The following is a 22,753-nucleotide window of genomic DNA, read 5'->3' as shown; positions in this document are numbered from 1 at the left end:
TACTGAAGCTTTGATCTCTGCTTCTATTAAATCTTATTCATATCAGGCAGGCTTGTGCAAGGATTTGATGACGAGCTCAGTTATGCTCCTTCCTAACTTGCCTCCTATGTCTACAGGTTCAGAATTCACAATGTTGGGAGTCATAGAGATATAGTCCTACATCGGTTATCTGGGACCATAAATATGTCTTAATATATACCATTTGATTATTTCTACCTAATGCTTTAAGTTTTGGGTTAGATCTCAGCCCCTCTCCAAGGAGCCCAGCATGCCCAGGGGGCATCCAGCCGGAGGACTGTGCCACACATATCCCTGGGCGCTGAGCTCCCTGGAGAGGAGCCGGATCTGGGTTATCATGGGTAAGATATAGGAGTTGAGTTCCCTCTCTATTGGTAATGTGGCCCTATGATTAGAGTCTTTTTTAGTCGTTACACTCTCACCTCTTATTTACGAAGTCGAAACTACCCCTTCCTAATGCAATCCTACAATATCGATGGCCATGGTGAAAGAATTCTTCCTTTCAATACCGATCTTAAGATATATAGGCCACCAAGATATGCTCATCCTAATGGTCTTTTATAATTTAAGGATGTGTTTGGTTGTGTTCCTTGACATATTTTGGGGAAGGGAAAAGTGAGAGATTATTCTTAGATTTGTGATTTGCATGGTAGATAGTGGCAAATAACAGACGAAAGAAAATGCAGAGAGTTTTCCTAAGTCGTCGGCAAAGGAAAACTACTCATCTAATGTTATTAATTTTATGCTTTGTCCCTTATAGTACAAAGTCAATAATACCTTCCCTACTGTTCACAATACCTTCTACAGGCCATTTGAACCCCTCGGCCAAAATATTGTGGATGAAGGAAACTGCTATCGATTCCCCTTGAGCCGGATCAGTCGGCAGATCAGAATCAGCCGAGGCTGATATCGATTCCCCTTGATCCGGATCAGGCCGATTCTATATGATAAAAGCCCTGGATGCCTAAAATATATCAATTGTAGGGTCGATTAGGACAGATCCAAACCCCAATTCTGGGTTTTTAGACCTTGTTTGCTACTCTGTATCCTACGCTACCGCCTGCCCGTGTGGCCGGCATGCAGCCTAACACAGGCAGAGTCAAAATGAACACCCTATACACTGCCCGAGCCCCTTGCCGAGGTGGGTATGTAGGTCATTTTGCCCCTGCCGGTTGTTGATGGTAGGATGTACTAAAGAAGAAAACGGGTTTTGTTGATCAACCCATATGGGGAAAATCCATTACATCACCTGAATGCCAAGTCCTAGACGATGCCTACATTTTTGTTTTTCATGAAATACACCATTTTGAAATGAACTTGTTTACTGTGTTGAAGGTGTGCTTGGTGGCCTTGTAGAATTGATCATTTTGGTATTTGTAGGAAAAATATTTCATACTCTCCATTGGATGGATGGACACACCTAATCGTGCCCTGTGGAAAGGATGATGTGGCAACTAAAACTATTTGATATCTAGAGAATAGTTTGAATTGGCCACATGAATAAATTCAAACATAAATTCAATCAATTTTCTTTGTCAATTATAATCTCATTCACCGTCTTCAATGACCAGAATTTGTTTGGTAATTTATTTTACCACTTGGCCAACTCTTATTTAAGCTGAAACTTAACATGTGAGCAAAGGACATTACTGTCTACTTACCCACAAAATCCCACCACCATTAGTCCTGCCACAAGGAAAAACTGTATGCCCACGTTGGCTCCGTTTGGTTGCAAGGGAAATGTTTTTTTTTTTTTTTTTTTTGGGGGTGGGGGAGGGGGTGGAGTGGAAGGGATAGATTCTACAGAAGAAAAAAAAATCACTTTTGATGTTTGGTTGATGTCAAAAAACAAATCCAGTTTCACATGCAAAAAACATAACAAGAATATTGTAGGATCTCAAATAGGTCATGACATTTACACTAGCGGTGTAAGTTGAAATAGTTATATTGACAAAGAGAGCCAACCAATACTTACAAGTTTAATCGAGGAGGAATCGGATCAATTTATCAGTTTCTCAAACTAATTTGTTGCTAATCTTAGATTCTGTGACCCAACCAACCCAACAGTTTCATTCCCTGGCCTGGTTCTGGACTCAGATCTCAGATATTCTGCTCTGGATTTCGCTTACCTCTCTGTACAGCTCTAGTCCTAGTGGAAAGGGCCCATGAAGCACAAGGTTGTTTAGATCTTTCAATCACCACCTGCATTCAAACTTATTACCAATGGATTCAAACTTAGAAATCAAATTTATGTTTCTTATAATAATGTAATTACAAGACAAGAATGATGAATCAAGATCCTAAACCTATAAACTTATTTTAGTAGATAACAAATAATTTAGGGCATAGTGTAAGATGTAAAATAAACTACAAAAACAAGCTCCAAAAGAACAAACTAACCAGCACAAAGGCAAAGTTAACATGCAACCATATATGGTGAGTAGTGTTTTTAAGGCTAAACTGAAATGGGGCCATGCAAAACTAAAAATGACTCTCTGCAAGTTATGAAATTTTCAGGTCATTCATGAACACAGATGAGCTAGAGTTGAAGTATATACGGAAAAATCTCACCAAGAATTGATTCGTAATGATAGAACTTCAAAAAAAAAAAACTAAAAAATAGAAATTAAAATAACTAAAAATGTTAACAGCAAGTGAAGAATTTACCTGGTTATCCACTATTGTAGATATCGTTCCACCATCCATTCAAATGGAATCTTTCTTTGAATAAAAGGTTGTAACGAATTATTAATTGTTGTCTAGAAGTTTTGCTAGGTTGACTACCGACGAGCACTACTCTGATTTTTTTTTAAACTTCCTCTTATCTCAAAAAAGAAAAAAAGAAGTTCAATAGACAAATATAATGGTCAAAACCCACCGCAAATAAATTAATCCTCAACATCTACTATATGGACAAATGTTTAATACAAATGATCAGGTCGACGCCCTTTGAAATGATTTCAATACTGGATCTTGGACATATAATAGCTCCGAATCCCTAAATTACAAAAGAAATTTTTTCAACAAAAGTGTGAAGGAAAGATTGGTCGACGAAAAACAGAGAGATCCATATACAACTTATACACCACCCATCCACTCCCTACATTAAAAAAAAATAATTAGAGTAGTGCTCATCGGTATTCAACCTAGAACTCGAAGAACCTTGAAACCCTGAGACGGCAACTGTAACTCTCAAATCATTATTAAAAAAAAAAAAAAAAAAACAAATTTAGGCCACAGATAAGCTAACCAAATCTGGGAATCCTAAAAACGCTAGGTCACAAAATTCACAGGCCATGCTCAACCAAGACGAATCAGTGACCAACATCGTGTCAAGAACCAGAGCTTGTATTAAGAAAAATCAAACCACAAACATTTACCAGGAAAAAAAAAATCCAGACAAATCAAATCATTTCCTGCTGCAAAACGATGAATCAAAACCAAGTCAATTGAATGAAAACCCTGAACATCGAATAAAAACTGAAATGAAATTACTAAAATTGCTACTCAGGTCGATTCAGACCCACATAATCGAAAACAAGACCACGGGAAATCGATGAATTCTACACTACAGAGACAACTGACGACACCACCAAAATTAGGGTTTCAAAGATAAGGCTTTTAAATGGAGTTTGGGTTCTCTGTTCTGTCCCTCGTATACGAATCTTTCGGGGATATTTTCAGACCGTACTATCTAAACGCATTGATATGTCCGAAGATGTCACCCGCCAACAGAATGTGACACGTGTATATAGAACGAGCCGAGGGCACATAAGTCAGGCGCTCGCTAACCAGGCACATAAAGAGTGAGGTCTTGGTGAACACCTGGCCGCGCAGGGGCGCAGGGCGCACGTGCGAGGACGGACCTCACGTGGTTGCGAGGAGTCGCCAGGTCGACTCTCTTGCGAGAACGACCTGACCCATATGGGAAAGGGGTGACCTGAACACTTCACTCTAATTAATGCAAAGCCTGCCATGAACTACCGTGGCCCGAAAATATCACTCACATGTCGCCTAATGAGACGCAAAGGGGATCAAGGGATCAATGCTATCCCTAAAATCATTCTTAAAATCTCTCACTCCATGCCAAGGACTCTACATTCCTATCAAGGCACGATTCTGCCCACCGTCATCTATAAATAACGGGATAAAATCTTTCCATAATCATCTGATTTTCTGCTATCATTATCTGTTGTTAAGAGTTCTGACTTAGACATCGGAGTGGAGTCACCGGCATAGCCTAGTCTTCTCTTGCTAATTCTGTCTTGTAGGAACAGGACGCTCTGGTACGGTTCTTGACGCAACACACATGAATTTAATGGCTCAAAATGGATCCTATCACGCTTCTATTTCATGATTTTCATCCATTATCTATATATTGCGTTTGGCCGGCCCAAACCCAGCAACCCAACCATTTCACGAGTTCGGCCTAGCGTGCCTAAAGTTTCTAGCCCAACTCGATCTTGTCGCACTCCTACCCAGTGACCGGTGTTTTGGCTTCGGCCTAATGCTTTTATTGCACTCATGACCGTTTGCCCTTGTGAAATGATCAAAACACCCCTTGTTTTGTTGGGCTGGACCCTCCAACTTCCGCCACGGTTGGAGGAGGGCCAAATTGTAAAAGAAGGGATCGAGGCCAGGGTGGATTTTTAAAGATCGATTCGGTCGCCAATCGGATCCAGCCGATTTCAAACCAAGATAGAATTGGGATAGGCCGGAATTGGTTCAGAAGTTGTTGGAATACGTCAAAAACAAGCGGAACCCTGGAATCACTATACAGATAGGCCAATTTAAATGGCAGAATCAGGATCAGCCGCAAGAAATTCTGATCTGAATCGTCATATTTGTCCAATCCAATTCTAATTTTTTAAACCATGGTCGAAGTGGGTTCTAAACCTAAACTTGCATATTCCAAGTAATCCGATTCCATGCCTCTTGAATCTCAAAGAACCCAATCCACAAGGATTCAAACCCAAACCATGTTAGTGAATACGCACCATATAATTGAGGGGATATGGGGAAGCGTGTCTGGCGCAGTGGCAGTGACCATCTAGTTGTGTATGGTGTCAGCATGGATTTAGTGCACGGTATCGGCCATCCTGAAAACCGATACGATTCCGATATGCATAGACAGGCACAGATTGGCCGATATTAGACAATTTTGCCCCTAATTTTTCCAAAAAATTGGGATCAGTTTTACTCATGGTCCGTACCATTCCATTGATACAGTATCAGACTATCAGTCAGGTATTGGGATCAAAAGCTAGCAAAACGTAAAGGACTTCAAGCTTTCCATATCCAAACTTTCGTGGCTCAAGTCTTTGGCTGCTGCCAACAACCTCGAATTCATTTACATCCACTCAGCATCTCCTGTCGATGTATCGGTCTCAGGTTACACATTGCGGTAGAGAGAGACATGGAAAATAGACAAAAGAGAAGAAAAAAAGAGTGATTTGCTTTGGTTTTTCTTCTAGTTATAAAATTATAAACTAAGGCCAAATTTGATATGATTTCTTTTTCAATTTTGGATTGACCTTTCATGAAAAATAGATCCGAGTCTATTGGTACTGTGGCCTTATGATCGGAGTGTTGTCTAATCATTACACTCTCACCTCCTATGTACAAAGTCGAAACTCCCTCCCTATTGCAATCCTACAACATTAATGACCATAGTGAAAGAACTCCTCCTTCACTGTGGGTTAAAGGAAACCTGATCATAAGATATATAGGCCACCAAGATATCATCCTAATTGTCTTTTAGAGTTTTAGAACGTGTTTGATTGTTTTCCTTACCATTTTTTGGGGAAGGGAAAAGTGGGATGAATTTGGTTTGCAATTTTTTGCGAAAATTCTAGCTTCCGAAAGAGAGTGAATTTAAGGAGACATCATCGTTAACGAATAAAAAAAGGGGAAAGAGAGAGATCATCTTTAGATTTGTGATTCGAATTGTACCTAGTGGCAAATAACAGACAAAAGAAAATGCAGAAAATTTTCCTACTCTGTGGGTGAAGAAAAACTGGATCCAGATCCTCTATTGTCGAGCTGCCCGGTAGGACCGTGCTGCCCAGACACGGTGCTGCGTATAATGATTGCCTTACCCCCACTCGGGCAAGGCATTTGGACAGGGGTAAGGCGGACATTACACGCAACACCGTGTCTGAGCAGCACAGTCCTGTTGGGCAGCTCGACAGTAGAGGATCCAAATTAAGAAAAACTACACTCATCTAAGGTTATTAATGCTATCATCTGGGCTTATAGTACGAAGTCAATAAAAAGACCAAACGAGTTTTATGGGTGGGGCAAAATATTTTATAGGGTAAATTACAGATCACCCCTTGATTCTTGAAAAAACTCAAATCACCCCCTGATTTAGACCCCAATATGTCAAATTAGTCCCTGACGTTAGTTTTATGCTGTTAAGCGATGATGTCACCCAATTAAATAAATTTAAATCCCTAAATTACCCTTGACTAGTGTAGATTTACTATTTTATCCTTGAATCTAAAAACCCCAAATTAATCATCTTCTTCACATGACCTGCAACTCAAAATCCATGAATGTTCTCCATAGAATTCTTGCGCTGTCAACCATAAATCCATGAATGTTATTCCGAAATATTCTGAAGAGAGATCGATTAGGTCTAGTGGTCTGCGAGAAACTTCTGTGAAATCGCCCAATGGGTCAAGAAAATCTACAAGCCGAGATCTTCCCATGTCTAAGAAGATAACCGAGGTACTCTAATGACGAAAATACACCGGCATTTGTTGACAACAAGGCCGGGCATAATCAGGCAGAACTATTGGTTTGTCGTAACGGAAATGATTTTTTAGATAAAGAAATTTCTTCTGAAGTAACCTAGAATGCAAAATCGGGGAAAAACCGGCCAAGAAATGTTGGAGTGCAAAGGGTTTTCACGAAAGCGGCAGGAAAAGTTAATAAGGCCGTTAATTCGTCCAATGAATTGGCAAAGTACAGGGAAGGCATTGAGAGAGAGAGAGACTTCTACAGGTTCTCCATCAATGATGCCAATGGGAATGGGAAGGATGAAAAGGAGGAGCGATCTTTGAATGATATAAGCGAAGTTGTCAATCTGCACCCCCCTGTAATTTCTCGTGATTTTCATTTGAGACCGTTTTCATTCTTTTAAAGCCAAATCCAACTGAGTTTATAGCTGATAAACTGGAATTTTTTTTCGTTTTTGTGCGGTCATTTTGATACAATTCAAGGTGGATTTTTTTAGGGTTTTTGGGTGAATAATCTGCTTTCTCTTTCATAAGAAGTCATATGTAAGCAACACTTGTCATAGAACTTCAGTTGGGTTTTGGGGGGTTTTAAAGCTCCGCTGTGGTTTTATAGAAAAAAGAGAAAGAGAGATAGAGAGAAGAAGCTCGTGTGTTCTTTGTTGTAGCTTCAGTAGCCTTCTCCAAATATGTTAGGTTTGAACTTTGTGGACCAGAGGATTCTGTAATGGCCTTTTGATGGGCAGATTCTCCAAGAAGACATCTACCAATCTCTCATTTGGAGTTAGTTTTTAGGATTCTAGCTACTTCCCCTGTTTTAGTTATTCGTTTATTTTTGCTGGTACGGTCGCAACAGCAGAGGAAGAAGAATAGGAAATCATACTGGTTTTAGATTAAAACCTTGTCTTTTCAAATTTTTATTGTTTTATTTGTTTAAGTCTAAAGGGTAAATATGTCATTTTATTTTTTGATTTGATATAAGTTAACACCATTAGTGTAAAGGGAAACTATTGAGTTTTTTCAAAAACCAAGGGGTGATCTGAGTTTCAATTGAAAACCAAGAGACGATCTGTATTTTATCCTATTTTATACTTTCCATTGGATGTACAAACCTGATCGTGCCATGCGAGAAGGCTGATGTGGCAACTAAAACTAATTGATATTTAAAGAACATTTGAATTGGCCACATGTCAAATTCCTACCTTAAATTCAATCATTTTTCCTTGACAATTTACCCCTCTAGTCCCATACACCCTCTTCATAGACCAGAATTTGTTTAGTAATTTGTTTTGCCACATGGCCCACTCTTAACTCTTATTTAGGCTGAAGCAAGGGGACAGTAGTGTCTACCTGCCCACAAAATCCCACCACCATCAGACCTGAGATGGGGTAAAACTATATGCCCACCCATACAACCTGCCCCAAGAATGGCTCCGTTTGGTTGCAAGGTAACTGCAAATATTTTCCAGGGAAGTTATATGTTCTACAGGAAAAAAAAAATCACATTTTGTGTTTGATTGCAAGGAAAATACAGATATTTCTCTAGGAAAAATATATTTTACAATAAATGCAAATATTTCCCTTCACTTCCCTTCCAACCAAACGGAGCCTTAATCATGGTAGATGTTAAAAAAAATCCAGTTTCACGTGCAAAAACATAACAAGAAAATGGTAAGATCTCAAATAGGTCGTGACATTTAGGCTAGAGATGTAAGTTGAAATAGTTATATTGACTGCCCTTGTAACAGACCTGCATTTCCATCTACTAAAAAGATAAATGGGGAATGATTTGCCAATAGATTAGGCTACGACGCGCAGATTCCCTGTACAGAAGATTGGGAGTCATGAAGAACACTCACTTCCCTCCTAACGAATGACGGCAAGGCAAAGGCAGCTGAATGCATCTGTCAATTAGACAAGAAAAACTACTTAGTCTATCTTCCACAGAAAGATAATAAAAACACAAACACAAAAAGAAAAGATACATACAGGAATGCATGTGTGGGTGAAACAAAATGAGAGCCAACCAATACAAAGTTACAAGGGATGCATAGTGACCAAAACCCACTGGTGAACCAAGAACAAAAAAAGGAATGGAATGTAATGAACCATGAATAGATATCACTCAGGTCAAGGCAGTCACAGGAGACGGGCAAAAAAATTCACCAAGTCAATGGCCATGTATGCCTTGTTGCAGGAACCCCCAAAAAATGCTATATCTAATCTAACGATTCAAGACATCCAAAAATTTTGATGATAAAACCTTTTAGCATACCTAATAGTTTTTCTCCTTTTTTTTCTCATGTTGCTTCTTATTAACTTGGTTCATTCAAGCTTTCACTGATTTTTCCCTATCTCAAACTAATTGTTGCTGATCATAGGTTCTGTGACACAACCAACCCAATGGTCCCATTCCCTGGCCTGGTTCTGGGCTCAGATCTCAGATTCTGCTCTGGATTTCGCTTACCTTGTTGTGCAGCTCTAATCCTAGTTGAAAGGGCCCATGAAGCACAAGGTTGTTTAGATCTTTCAATACCCACCTGCATTACCCATATAAGTGGTGGCTGAAAAAATAACTTTAAAAGAAAGGGCTTCAAATATCGAGGAAGCAATCAACCACCCAGGGTACAATGTCTGTAATGGTTGTCTGAGATGGCAAACAAGTACTGCGTAGAGTCTATGACTTGCAACTAATGGATTCAAACTTAGAAATCAAATTTATCTTTCTTGAAGAACCAGGCAACTAATGTAGTTGCAAGACTGGAATGACATCAGGATTAAAATAGATCAAGATCCCAAACCTATAATTTTATTTTGGTAGATAACAAATAATTTATTGTGAATCAGAAATGGCATAAAGTGTTAACAATGCTATAGCGTGCCACGATAGGGGGGAGTGTCCCTATCGTGGCTGTATCTTTGTTTGATAGTTTTCCTAGTTAGAATAGGACTTCTCTTTGTTTTCTTATTTCTTAGCTGGGTATCTTGTCTTGTTTTGTCACTATGATTCCTACTGGTTCTCTAAGTCTGGATTCCTAGTTGCTATCTGAGTTGTAAGCCTTTTTACTTATTATTGGGGGAGCTGCAAGGTATCGAGCCTGCTGGTATGCTTAGCAGTCTCACCTCTCTCTTCTTCAATCTTCTTCACTTCTCTTGAATGGTTGCTGGGGTTTAAAGTCAGGCACTGCCACATGGTATCAGAGCAAGAATACCAGTAACGAAGCTTCTCTCCATTGCCGTTTTGATAGGCTGTTCTACAAGTTTTCTCAGTTCCTGGTTGCAGCACCTCTGTCTAATTACTGCATTGTGCTCTAGTTATTGATCATATGGAATTAAACTAGGGCATCCTTGATTGATATATTGCTGATTATGAAGATTATTACTTCCAGACATCAATATCCAAGAGTTTGATGCCTGTGATTTCTAAATCTGAGGTTACTATTCCAGATTTCTGAGTTCTGCAATTAATATGTATATCCAGCAGGCTGATTTGGGTGATCTTTTCAGGCTTGATTGCTCCCATACTGAAGTAAACTCAATCCAGGTTTGAAGGAATATTATGGTTTGATTTTCTTCAATCAAAGTTCTCCTGTTATCTCCTGCGATACTATTGGGATTATTTTCCCCATCTCTAGAGGGACCTTCGATCAAATTCTCAGGTGCATCTCATATTATTTACACCCAGCTACTTAATATCTATCAAAACCTGGATCATTAGCTTTAGGTTTGAAGAAACTGCTGCTGCCGGCTGATTTGATTTCTCAGATTAGTTCTGCTACTGCTATATTGAGTTTTACTGCTGCTGGTTACTATTTTACATGCTGCCTTTGATCCCTATATTGCCAATTTGCACGATGGCTGATCCCAAGGCTCCAGCTGACAATATTTATTCAAATTACCAGTATCAAGCTTAATGGTGTCTCCAACTACTTGTTATGGGCCCAAGCTGTTCAAGTTCAGCGAAAAGTAAGACGAAATATCTCACCTCTGATCCTCCTGCTGATTCCAACGATTCCAGTCATTGCAGCCTATGAAGAATGGATGTGTGAAAATTCCCTACCCAGGATTTGGTTGTGTAATAGTTTGGACCCCACCATCGCAGCCATTGTTATGTTTCATTCTACTGCAAAGGGAGTTTGGGATGATCTGAAAAAAACTCTCGCAGCCAATTTTGTGTTTCATCCTTCTGATTGCATTCATGGATTATGTTGTGTGTGCTTGCATGGTTTAGCTGCTCATTGGGCTCAGTGGAGCTCACTCCTCGAGGAAATATTCTTTTAGATGATGCAGGTACTTTGCAGTTGGTTGGATCGGAGTATGATGCTCCCGATAGTAGCAGTAGTGATGTGTGGCCTCAGGAGTACGAGGAGCACGGACCAAACTGTTGCTGCGTGGATTGTTCCTTTCGGGAACCTTGAGTCTCAGCCTTGTCCTCTCTCTCTCGCTCTTTTGTTACTTTTGTCTATTTATGTTTATCCTTTGATTTTCCCTTTCATAACCAATGTATTTAGTTATCTTATATAGCCTCTATATCGATGGAATTGAGAATTTTCAGGAGACAATGAAGCAGCGGGAGAGGCGCGAAGTCAGACCTACTAAGAGCCAAACAACCAGGATATGTTAAGCTACTGGTTCGATGGGGGCAGAATTGAGGTTTTAGGTCAATTTTAGGGTTAGGATTAGGAAAATGGGAATGTGTCTTATACGGTAAAGCTAGGCAGGTGTAGGTGAGTCTAATGAACTAGGTTTTTGAGTTTTGGATGCGTAGAAGTAGGTTAGATGGATTTGGAGTTTTGGACAGTAACTAGGGTTAGGGTTTTGGGTTTTGGAAAAAGAGAAATAGATGAAACTAGGGTTTATAGTGGAAATTACGGTGGTGGCTTTGGATCGAGTTCTCCTAGGGTGGAGATGAACACTCGGCCAAAGTATGGAGGGTTTTTTATGGCTGGAATTGTCTAGGTGGATTTTTAGGGTTTTGGGAATTTAATGGAGATGAGGGAAATTAGGGTTTTAATGGTGGATGATGAAGGTAGAAAGTATTAAGTATTGGCAATGGGGATCGATGGGGCTGGGTTTAGAGGATTAGGAGAAGAAGGGGAATGGTTGATAATATTAAACACTTACTCGGAGTTGCAGGTCTTCAATGGCGCAGTTTGAAGACAAGTAGCAGATCCTCCCGGTCTACAAGACGCAAGGAGTCAACTGGAGATCCACCAGTCCCTTCACCTTGATATGACTCACAAGGCAACACTCAATAGAGCAGAGCAGCAGCAGCAAAGGCAGCAAGCAAGAGTTGTTTTTTTAAATTCTGAATTGTGGAGGAGCCTCCCACGAACTACTTTATTTATAATATGGCCAATAGCTTAATTCCTATTCAGCCTAGGAGTTTGATCACTAGGCTGACTCCTAATGCAAGTCACTCCCTCTATAGAAATCGTGGAGGGTTGTGGGGACTAAAAACAACTTAAACAAGTATAGAAAATAAACTAAGTATGGAAACTACTAATGCAAAAACAAACTAAGGCTCCAAACACTTGGCCCTACTCCTGCTTCTTGTTCTTCTTCTTGTGGATGTAGGCCCTTGGATCTGCATCACCTTCGTATCAAATGGACATAAAAAATGCCTTTCTGCATGGTGATTTATAGGAGGAGGTTTATATGGAGCAACCTCTTGGGTATGTTGCTCAGGGGGATTTTGGCCGTGTAGACACAAGGCTATTTGCAAGTTGAAATAGTCACCTAGAGCATGGTTTGACAAATTTAGCTTTATTGTTACTCGTTGTGGTTTGTCCCAATGCTATTCTGGCCACTCTGTCTGTCCAACGACATGGCTCGAAAATGGTTGTTCTTGTTTTTTATGTGCTTCAGGTATTGCTACAGTAAAGTCGTATCTCCATCAGCATTTCCAGATGAAGGATTTAGGTCCTCTTTGATATTTTCTTGGCATTGAAGTACAAAGGAGTAAGAATAATCTATCCCAACGGAAGTATGATACCAATTTACATACAGAGGGTCGATCCTTATCGAAAAGGAGATCGAAGAGAAAGAGAAGATCAGAGAGAGGGGCGAGAGGCGGAACTCGAGAGCTGGCGGAGCTAGGTCTGCTTTCTCTGAAGAAATGAGCTGCCTTATATAGAGGGGGAGGTCGGCTACGGATTCCAAAAATTTTTAATTCCGGAATAGTAACTGCTGACGTGTGCTGACGTAGGGCGGCTGGTACTATTCAGCACTGTTCATGGGTCCAGATGACGTCATGGGTGACGTAGGGCGGCGGCACTGTTTGTTGACGTCAGGTGACGTAGGGCGGCTGCACTATTCATGGGACCATGCTGATGTCAGGGATGACGTTAGTCTGATCCGAGATTGATGTCATCGTCGTCGTGACCGGCAAAGAGAGGATTGGGCTCGTTGAGGAGAGCTTCATTGGCGGCTTCCTGAGCAACGAAGTTCGGGCGTCGGCTGCAGCCATGGTTTCAATCGCTTGCAACATCGGCAGAGAGTGCCAGGATGTCGAGGACGGGAGAGAGTGTCTGGAGCTGGTCGATCAGTTGGAATGTATCGGCAGCAACTTCATCAGGGATCTCGTAATCCATCATGAACTGGGTGACGAAGAGTCGTCTTCCGTCTGAGACAAGATAACGGTATCGTGGACAACCGTTGGGATGAGTGAGTCCGAGAGCTTCTTTGTGTAAGGCGATCAAGGACTGTTTGTACGAGGCTTTCCGCATGTATCGCAAATTAGCAATATGCAGAGCTTGGCTTCATCTCGTAACAAGAGAAGGTTACGCTAAAGAGTAGCAGGAGGCGGGCGGAGATGCCGAGCGATAGGGCCGGAAGAAGCATTCTAGAGAAGACCAGTTGGCCTACTAGTCCCCATTCAACAGCAGCAATACTCCATGGTTCGGAGCCAGGGTAGAAGATAAGGGCGGTACTGATTATGTTGTTCAGTCCGTATTATATTTTTGGGAAATTCCAGCATAAAATCTTGATAGCGCTGGTATTGGTCATGATCCAAATGACGTAGAATCATTGGAAAATTTTCCGGGAAGGATTTCTTTAGCTTTTAAATATAAGCAGATTTTGTATGCTTTATAGAAGAGAGCATCTTTTAAATGATCTTCAATACAATCCGCAATCAAGAAAGTCGTGTACTTTCTCGGGGAAGTAACATCGTCCCCAATCGGTGTCTCTAATTGAGTCGAGTACAATAGATCATGAGGCGAGCTGCTTGGCATAGAAAGATCCAAGAGCCTTTGCGAAGGTGGTAAGAGCAATGCATTAAACGGCTTTTTCTGCCGCAACTCCGCGCTCTTCCACAAAGGGTTCAACCGATGGTACCACTTGGTAGGTATGCCATCGTGATGAAAGAAATCGGTGGTGTTGAGACCGATCCGACCAAATTGTGAAGGCGAATATTAGCCGATTGTTTTTTGCACAACTGGGAGTAGTCGGTCAGGGGTATATTCCACAAATAAAAGGATCTGACTGTCTGTTCTTGACTATTTCCGGGAAGAAATAGGGACTAAATGGTGAGAAGGGGAAGGAGAGAATTCCATTGTGTGGCAGAACTCGAATGTAACCAGGGGGAGTCCATTGGGTAGGTATCGCATACTTGGGGTTCTCTAATGAGAATACCACCACGAGGGGTAGGGAGTAAGCCTAGAAGAGGCTTGAGATTTCTTTTTGCTCTTGCGATGTGGTGTCGCGTGAGCTTTACCTTTCCCTTTATCGGGGGAATGCCGTGGATTCATGGCGGCTGCTAAGATAATCAGCCAAAAATTGTCGAGACCTTTAACATGTACAATTTCATACTCGATATTGATTAATAAGATTGGCCCAATTAATACGGCGAAATTAGTTTCTTTGATTTTGGTTTTAAGAAAATCACGAACCGCTTGATTATCGCCTAATAAGAAACTTCTCGGGTAAAAGATAAATTCTAAACCGTTGAATAGCATGTACAATGGCAAGAATTTCTTTTTCATAGATATTATAATTCATTGAGCCGGTAAATTTGCGAGTTGTATCCGCAAATTTGTTCATCGAAGGGTTTTTGAGGGGTCGGGCTTTAAGAACACAGCCCCAATGTTCATTGCTAGCATCTGTCTCTAAGATCAAGAGATCACCAAAGAAGAGGGAAATAACAGACGGACAAGATTGGGTAATCTCGGCCTGTATGTCAAGGACTATCTGTGTGTCAGATGGGGTCCAAGAAAAGTCAACATCTTTTTTAGTTTTGTCGCACATAATTTTGTGCTTTTCTCCGATGACGAAGACGACGAAATTCTCAACGAATCGTCCTTCGACTCGGCTTCGCGACTCGACTTTGAGTCACCCCGAGTCTATCCCCGACTCACCTCCTGCTACCCACGCACCCAACTGTCGGTGAACCTTCTTCTAAACGCAAGGTAGGTCCAACAGACCATCTTGACACCGATGCGGACTTTCAACCCCACACTGGGGCCCGCACTTCTTTTGGTCTCGACGAAGTCTTTACCACCAACCCCGAGGTTCCCATCCTTACCCGAAAGGACGACCTCCATAAATATGGGTTAGCCTCCTATGACACTTATTTGGATCTTACCAATATTGCCATTAAAGATTATGATAAGGCAATCGCGCAATGGGCTCAAACCTTTTCTTTGTTGATTACCAATAACAAGACCACATGGAAAGTAGAACAATTCCTTGAATACTTTTGTGGTTCCCTGCAAGGTGATGTCTTGCAATTTATTAAAAAGTTTGACCAAACTGACGATGGGAAAGTTGCAAAAACAACCCTTCTGACCTATGTCTCTAACCCAGAGAAGGTCTTGGTCGAATTCACGAAGCTCTTAAAATCTGAGTTTTGTGGTTACCATCACCCTGACAAGCTTGCAGAAGATGTCAGTTTCAACCTAACCAAGATTAAGCTAAATAATTTAAATGAATTTGAAGCTTTTTCTAAAAAATACATCTCTTTTTCAATTATTAGATCCATCCAAATCTGATTATTGGAAGGAACAATTCTTTCCTAAACTCCCTCCTCCTTGGGATGAACTATGTCATACGACATACCCAGGTTTTATCAACGATTCCAAATCCGTTGATACCCTTGGCAACCGAATCAATTTCGTGTTTCGCCACATCTTAGATCACTGTTTAAAGGCCCGTGCTGCTAAACAATTGAAACAGAAGGTCTCCCCCGGCCTCTGTAAAGATCTTCTTCAAAACGAATTTGAGTTTGGTACCAAGCCATCTCATTTCTCTAAATCCAAGTCTTTCAAATCCTTTCCTTTTCGTTCCAAGAAAAAAAGGTATCATTGGAAGAAATTCCATAAAAAAGACTTTCCAAAGGACTTTTCTTCGTCCAAGAACAAACGTTTTACCAAAAAACGCTTTGTTTCCAAACGTACCCCTTACACTGGTAAAAAGGACAAATCTCAATGTACCTGCTACCTCTGTAATGAAAAGGGCCATTTTGCCAATGAATGCCCTAACAAATCGAAGAATGCTCGAAAAATGATTCGTTACCTCGACGAATGTAACTACGAGATTCTTTTCTTCTCCGAAGTCTCTGACCCCACAGAACTTCTCTATGAAGTCTTCTCTGAATCGGATTGCTCTGATTCTGATGACGACTCCTCTGATTTCATCTTTATGGAAGACGAATCCACAACCGATTCGGCTCCTATTGAAATCCAACCGATTCCCTCTTCTGAAAACGACTCGGTTTCTCTCAATCACTTTATTCGTGAAGACGTCTCTTTTGACCCTAATCTCTTCACTAAGCTAAAAACCATTAAGCATGACGAGGTTTACAAGCTTTCCAAGCTTAACCTCTGGTCTCGACGTTTCTTTGACCAAGCAAGTAGCAATTCCACTGCTCAATCTACAGATGACGCGTCTCTTGAGATCTCCCTGTTCAATCCGGCTCAAATCCAACGATTAGTAGCCAAACATCCTCGTTTGAGATACATTCGCATTGGTCTCATTCAGATTGAACTCACGGCTCTCTTTCGTCAAGGCATCGACACCCCTGTTGTCATTGCTGTCTTTGACAAAAGATTCCTATCCGATCCAATTAATGCCTTAATCGGAGGAATTGAGTCCAACCTCATTCACGCTTCGTCTGGTTCAAACTTAGACCCAACTTCTTCCTCTCGGTCCAGGATCCACATCTTTGTGATTCAGGGTTCTTAAAATCAAGACCCAATGGATGGCATGAAAGCCGATACCATAACCTCGTTAGCTGGAAATGTTTGCACGAATTAACTAACGTTACTTCAACCAAACTATTGCCTCTTCCGGATAAACGGTTCGTCGAACTTTTCGAACCAAAACCTTTCGAACACGAGATCCAACCTCCTTTACTCGATTGGCATGATATCCAACTTCCCCAGGAATGGCTGCTCTCCGATATTCTTGATACCCTCAAAATATCACGCTCCTTCTCCTCCTACCTTTGAACTATCAAGCTTCGAAATAATCTATATTTCCGCCGACGTTCTCCGGTTCTCCTTCCTTAGCTAGAATCGCTAGTACTCCTTCTCTTAGATCCGCCATACCCGCTCATCTAATGCCTCGATTGGCTCTTCTTCTCGCCATTCGCTTTCTTTCTTATGTTCCACGCAATATGCTCGATTCAACCCGAGCTCGGATACCTCCTTCCGCTGAGCATTCAAAGCTCCCTTCGTAAAGATTTTTCCGACACCGATTCTACTCTGTCATTAATATCTTTCATCGGTATGTCACGACCGACACCGATATTTTCTTTCAATCTAATCAAAACCCCAAAAACTACTCCTATGTTAAGGGCCATTTTGATTTTTCTGTTTCAAACCATATACTCGATGTCCTTATGGATACCGGTGCTACCGGATGCATTTGTAAAACAACCGCACTTCCCGCCATCTTTGGGAAAAATTGGAACAACCCACGTATATTAGTGGTGTTTCGGGTCCCACAACGACCCTTGAGTATCGTGCTCACAATATCCCAATCTTCTTCCAAAACAAGCGATTTATAATTCCAAAAATTACTTGTTTTCCCACTATGCATGGTGATTTCATCCTTGGTACGAACTTTATGCATAAGTATCTACCGTTCATCCCGCATTCGATTCTCGTTCAAATACACCATCCCTCCGGTGATGTTTCTCTTCCCTTACTCCTATCTCACAAATCTGTTTGTGATGATTTCGATTTTACTCCCAACGGATTTCTTCTTCCGTTCTCCAACAAAGTTACCTCTGTTGATTGGTCACATCTGTCGCCTCCGCCATTTCCCATTGGCTCGACAAACTCTCTTCTCATTTGGTGACCAACCCCTCCTTCATTGGGAAAAAAGCCCTCGTTGGTGTTCTATCCAACTAACTAATCCTAACACGATTATTCGGGTAAAACCCATCCTCTACATCAAAGCCGATATCAAGAATTCGATAAGCGATTTCCAATTATTGGCTCTCCGACTTATTGAACCTTCAACAAGTCCTCACTCTTGCCTGCTTTGTGGTACGCAATCATGCGGAAATAAAAGCGTGGCAAAGCCCGTATGGTTATAAACTATAAACGTTTAAACCAAGACATTGTCTTCGACGGATATTTCATTCCGCGAAAAGACGTTCTTATCCACGTGCAAACAAGCTAAGATTTACGTAAGTTTGACTTAAAATCAGCTTCGGCAAATTAAGCTCACTAAGGAATCCAAACCTCACGGCTTTCTCCACTCCTTTTAATCGCCATTACCAATGGACGGTTATGCCCTTCGGATTATGTCGCCCCTCGGGTTTTCCAACGTTGGATTGACTCCATCTTTGGTTCCCTCTCTTTTGTGTGGCATATATAGACGACATTCTCGTCTTCTCCGATTCCCCTCTTGAACATACGAAACACCTTCGTATCATCAGTGATTTATTCCTCAAACATGGAATAATCCTTTCTCCCACGAAAATCGAACTCGAAAAAACTCGAATCGAATTTCTTGGTCTCATCCTTAGTGATCAAGGCCTCCAACTCCAAGATCACATCCTGATTAAAATAAAGGATTTTCCTTCTGTCCTCCGTGACAAACAGCATCTCCAACAGTTCTTAGGAATCTTGAACTATGGACGCAATTACATAAAAGACCTCTCAACTAAAGAAAAAAGTCTTTTATTAAAATTGAAAAAAGATGTTGACTTTTCTTGGACCCCATCTGACACACAGATAGTCCTTGACATACAGGCCGAGATTACCCAATCTTGTCCGTCTGTTTATTTCCCTCTTGCTGGTGATCTCTTGATCTTAGAGACAGATGCTAGCAATGAACATTGGGGCTGTGTTCTTAAAGCCCGACCCCTTAAAAACCCTTCTGATGAACAAATTTGCGGATACAACTCTGGCAAATTTACCCCGGCTCAACAGAATTATAATATCTATGAAAAAGAAATTCTTGCCATTGTAAATGCTATTCAACGGTTTAGAATTTATCTTTTACCTGAGAAGTTTCTTATTAGAACTGATAATCAAGCGGTTCGTGATTTTCTTAAAACCAAAATCAAAGAAACTAATTCTCGCCGTATTAATTGGGCCAATCTTATTAATCAATATCAGTATGAAATTGTACATGTTAAAGGTACTGACAATTTTTTGGCTGATTATCTTAGCAGGCCGCCATGAATCCACGGCATCCCCCTGATAAAGGGAAAGGTAAAGCTCACGCGACACCACATCGCAAGAGCAAAAAGAAATCTCAAGCCTCTTCTCTAGGCTTACTCCCTACCCCTCGTGGTGGTATTCTCATTAGAGAACCCCAAGTAACAGCGGCAGTACCTACCCAATGGACTCCCCCTGGTTACATTCGAGTTCCTGCCACAACAATGAATTCTCTCCTTCCCCTTCTCGCCATTTAGTCCCTATTTCTTCCCTAAATAGTCAAGAACAGAGACCAGATCCTTTTATTTGTGGAATATACCCTCACCGCTACTCCCAGATTGTACAAAAACAATCGGCTAATATTCCGCCTTCACAATTTGGTCACGGTCTCAACACCATCGATTTCTTTCATCACGATGGCATACCTACCAAGTGGTACCATCGACTTGAACACTTTGTGGAAGACGCAGTTGCCGCCGTAAAAGCCGCTTTGCATCGCTTCTTACCACCTTCGCAAAGGCTCTGATCTTTCTATGCCAAGGCTTCACCTTCGCCTATCAGACTCGACTCAATTAGACACACCGATTGGGGACGATGTTACTTCCCTGAGAAAGTACACGGCTTTCTTCGATTGCGGTGTATTGAAGATCATTTAAAAGATGCTCTCTTCTATAAAGCATACAAAATCGCTTATATTTAAAAGCTAAAGCAATCCTTCCCGGAAATTTTTCCAATGATTCTACGTCATTTGGATCATGACCAATACCAGCGCTATCAAGATTTTATGCTGGAATTTCCCAAAAATATAATACGGACTGAACAACATAATCAGTACCGCCTTATCTTCTACCCTGGCTCCGAACCATGGAGTATTGTCGCTTTTGAATGGGGACTAGAAGGCCAACCGGTCTTCTCTAGCGAATATCGTCGTCCTCGACCAATTGCCCATGATGATCCGAACTATGATCGCCCATGCGTCGCATTGGAGATTCTCTCGTGGACTTGAATTCACCATTTGCAAGCACCTCGGCTAGCGTGAACGCGAACGCTTCTTCCAGACCCTATCGGCTCGGCATCTCCGCCCCGCCTCCGCTACTCTTTAGCGTAACCTTCTCTTGTTACGTATGAAGCCAAGCTCGCATATTGCTAATTTGCGGATACATGCGGAAAGCCTGTACAAACAGTCCTTGATCGCCTTACACAAAGAAGCTCTCGGACTCACTCATCCCAACGGTTGTCCACGATACCGTTATCTTGTCTCGCACGGAAGACGACTCTTCATCACCCAGATTCATGATGGATTACGAGATCCTGGTGAAGTTGCCCGATACATTCCAACTGATCGACCAGCTCCAGACACTCTCTCCGTCCTCGACATCCCCGCTCTCCTCGCCGATGTTGCCGAAGCGATTGAAACCATGGCTGCAGCCGACGCCGCCCGAACTCGCTGCTCGGAAGCGCCAATGAGGCTCTCCTCAACGAGCCCAATCCTCTCTTTGCCGCCACGCGGCGCCGATGACATCAATCTCGGATCGGACTAACGTCATCCTGACATCAGGCATGGTCCCATGAATAGGCAGCCGCCCTACGTACCGGGACGTCAACAAACGATGCCGCCGCCCTACGCCACCATGACGTCATCTGACCCATGAACAAGCTGAACAAGTACAGCAGCCAGCCCTACGTCAAGCCACGTCGGCAATTACTATTCCGAATTAAAAATTTTTGGAATCGTGGCGACCTCCCCCTCTATATAAGGCAGCTCATTTCTTAGAGAAAGCAGACCTAGCTCCGCCAGCTCTCGAGTTCCGCCTCTCGCCCCTCTCTCTGATCTTCTCTTTCTCTTCGATCTCCTTTTTGCTGACTGAAACCGGTATGCTTGCATCCAATTAATACTCCTTGGATCCATATTGGAAATTGGAAGCTTCTAGTGGTGAGGGTATTAAAGATAAACACCGGTATAAAAGAATTGTTGGGAAACTTATTTACCTTACTGTGACACAACCTATATCTCCTTTGTTGTTGGTATTATTAGTCAATTTATGCAATCTCCTCAGAAGGCTCTCTTGGAGGTAGCATGTCGTATTCTGCAATATTTGAAGGAAGCTCCAGGTAAAGGACTCGCTTATCATCCCCATCAGAGTGTTGATTTGGTTGGATTCTCTGATGCTGATTGGGCTGGATCAGCTGGTGATAAGCGATCTACCATGGTATTGCACATTTGTTGGTGGCAATTTAGTTACCTAGAGAAGTAAAAAAGCAGACACTTGTAATGTTAGGGCTGAGTATCGAGCTAATAGCTCATACTGCAGCTGAGTTGATGTGATTAAAGTCATTGCTTCAAGAGTTTGGTTTTCCTGTAACGTTACCGAATAGATGTTTTGTGATAACCAGGCAGGCTATCTATATTGCTAGTAATCCGGTGTTCCACGAAAGAACTTAGCACATTTAAGTTGACTGTCACTTTGTATGGAATGCCGCCATGAACAAGCTAATTGCAACTCCGTTCGTTTCTTTTGTAAATCAATTGGGTGATGCATTCACCAAACCTCTATTTGGTCCTACTTTCCGGCAAGTTTGTTCCAAACTGGGCATGGATGACTTGGGGTCAACATGATAACATTTATGTTTCTGGGCGATGTTTCTATTCCATAAATGACTTCTTGTATTTCTGTTACTGGGCCAAATTTTTGGACAAAAAAAGGGATTTGGTAAAGCATAGTAATTTATTTTTTTGAGGCAAAAAAGAAACAAAAACGCGTTTGTTATGCACAATCATTTCAGTTTTCTATAACTTCTATAAATTTTCAAAAATACCATTGAATACCCAAAAATTTGGTGGTGACAGTGGCCGCAGAGGAGGTGGTGGAGGAGATGGTGGTGGCGGTGGTGGTTGTTGAAGTTGCATTGGAGGTGGTGTTTTATTTTGAACATGAAATTACTGCTTTTCCCATCAAATTAACCATGTGCTCATTAAAGAGCAACACCCCCCCCCCCCAATCTTTATTTCTGAGAAGCTTCAAATTGGAGTTTCTTTTTTTCTTTTTCTCAGCTACTTTTTGTCCCAGATCATTCCCAGGAACAAAAAAAGGAACTAGTGTTTACAAACAGATTTCTTTTTCTTTTTTCGTTCCCAGGAAAAAAAAACAGAAAAATAGAGGAATAGAAGTGTTATCATGCAGGCCCTTGTATGCTCCCGCTTGAGGGGAGTGTTAGCAATTCCATTATGTGCCACAATAGGGGAAGTGTCCCTATTGTGGCTATGTGTCTTCGTTTGATAGTTTTCCTAGTTAGATTAGGACTTCTCTTTGTTTTCTTATTTCTTAGCTGGGTATCTTGTGTTGTTTTGTCACTAAGATTCCTACTTACTATCTGAGTTGT

The 22,753-nt window shown here is 41.5% G+C and overlaps 1 protein-coding gene across 3 annotated transcripts in view; it reads right to left on the bottom strand.

The window, feature by feature from the left end:
• Positions 1-1,864: 1,864 nt before the first annotated feature.
• LOC122659444 (spermine synthase-like) overlaps positions 1,865-22,753 on the bottom strand; it is a 36,617-nt gene continuing 15,728 nt past the window's right edge. For 2 of the 3 annotated variants that reach the window (XM_043854558.1, XM_043854564.1), the window contains exon 11: positions 8,431-8,662. In XM_043854558.1, the coding sequence (XP_043710493.1) occupies positions 8,564-8,662 (99 nt within the window). In that variant the 3' untranslated portion in view covers positions 8,431-8,563. Of the gene's footprint in view, positions 1,951-8,430; positions 8,663-22,753 lie in introns of those variants that run through there. The other variant, XR_006332519.1, reaches the window with a different exon arrangement.

The sequence above is a fragment of the Telopea speciosissima genome, chromosome 1, assembly GCF_018873765.1.
Source record: "Telopea speciosissima isolate NSW1024214 ecotype Mountain lineage chromosome 1, Tspe_v1, whole genome shotgun sequence".
Taxonomy (NCBI): Eukaryota; Viridiplantae; Streptophyta; class Magnoliopsida; order Proteales; family Proteaceae; genus Telopea; species Telopea speciosissima.
Note: the sequence above shows the minus strand (reverse complement) of the source record. Positions and strands in the feature narration are given on the sequence as shown.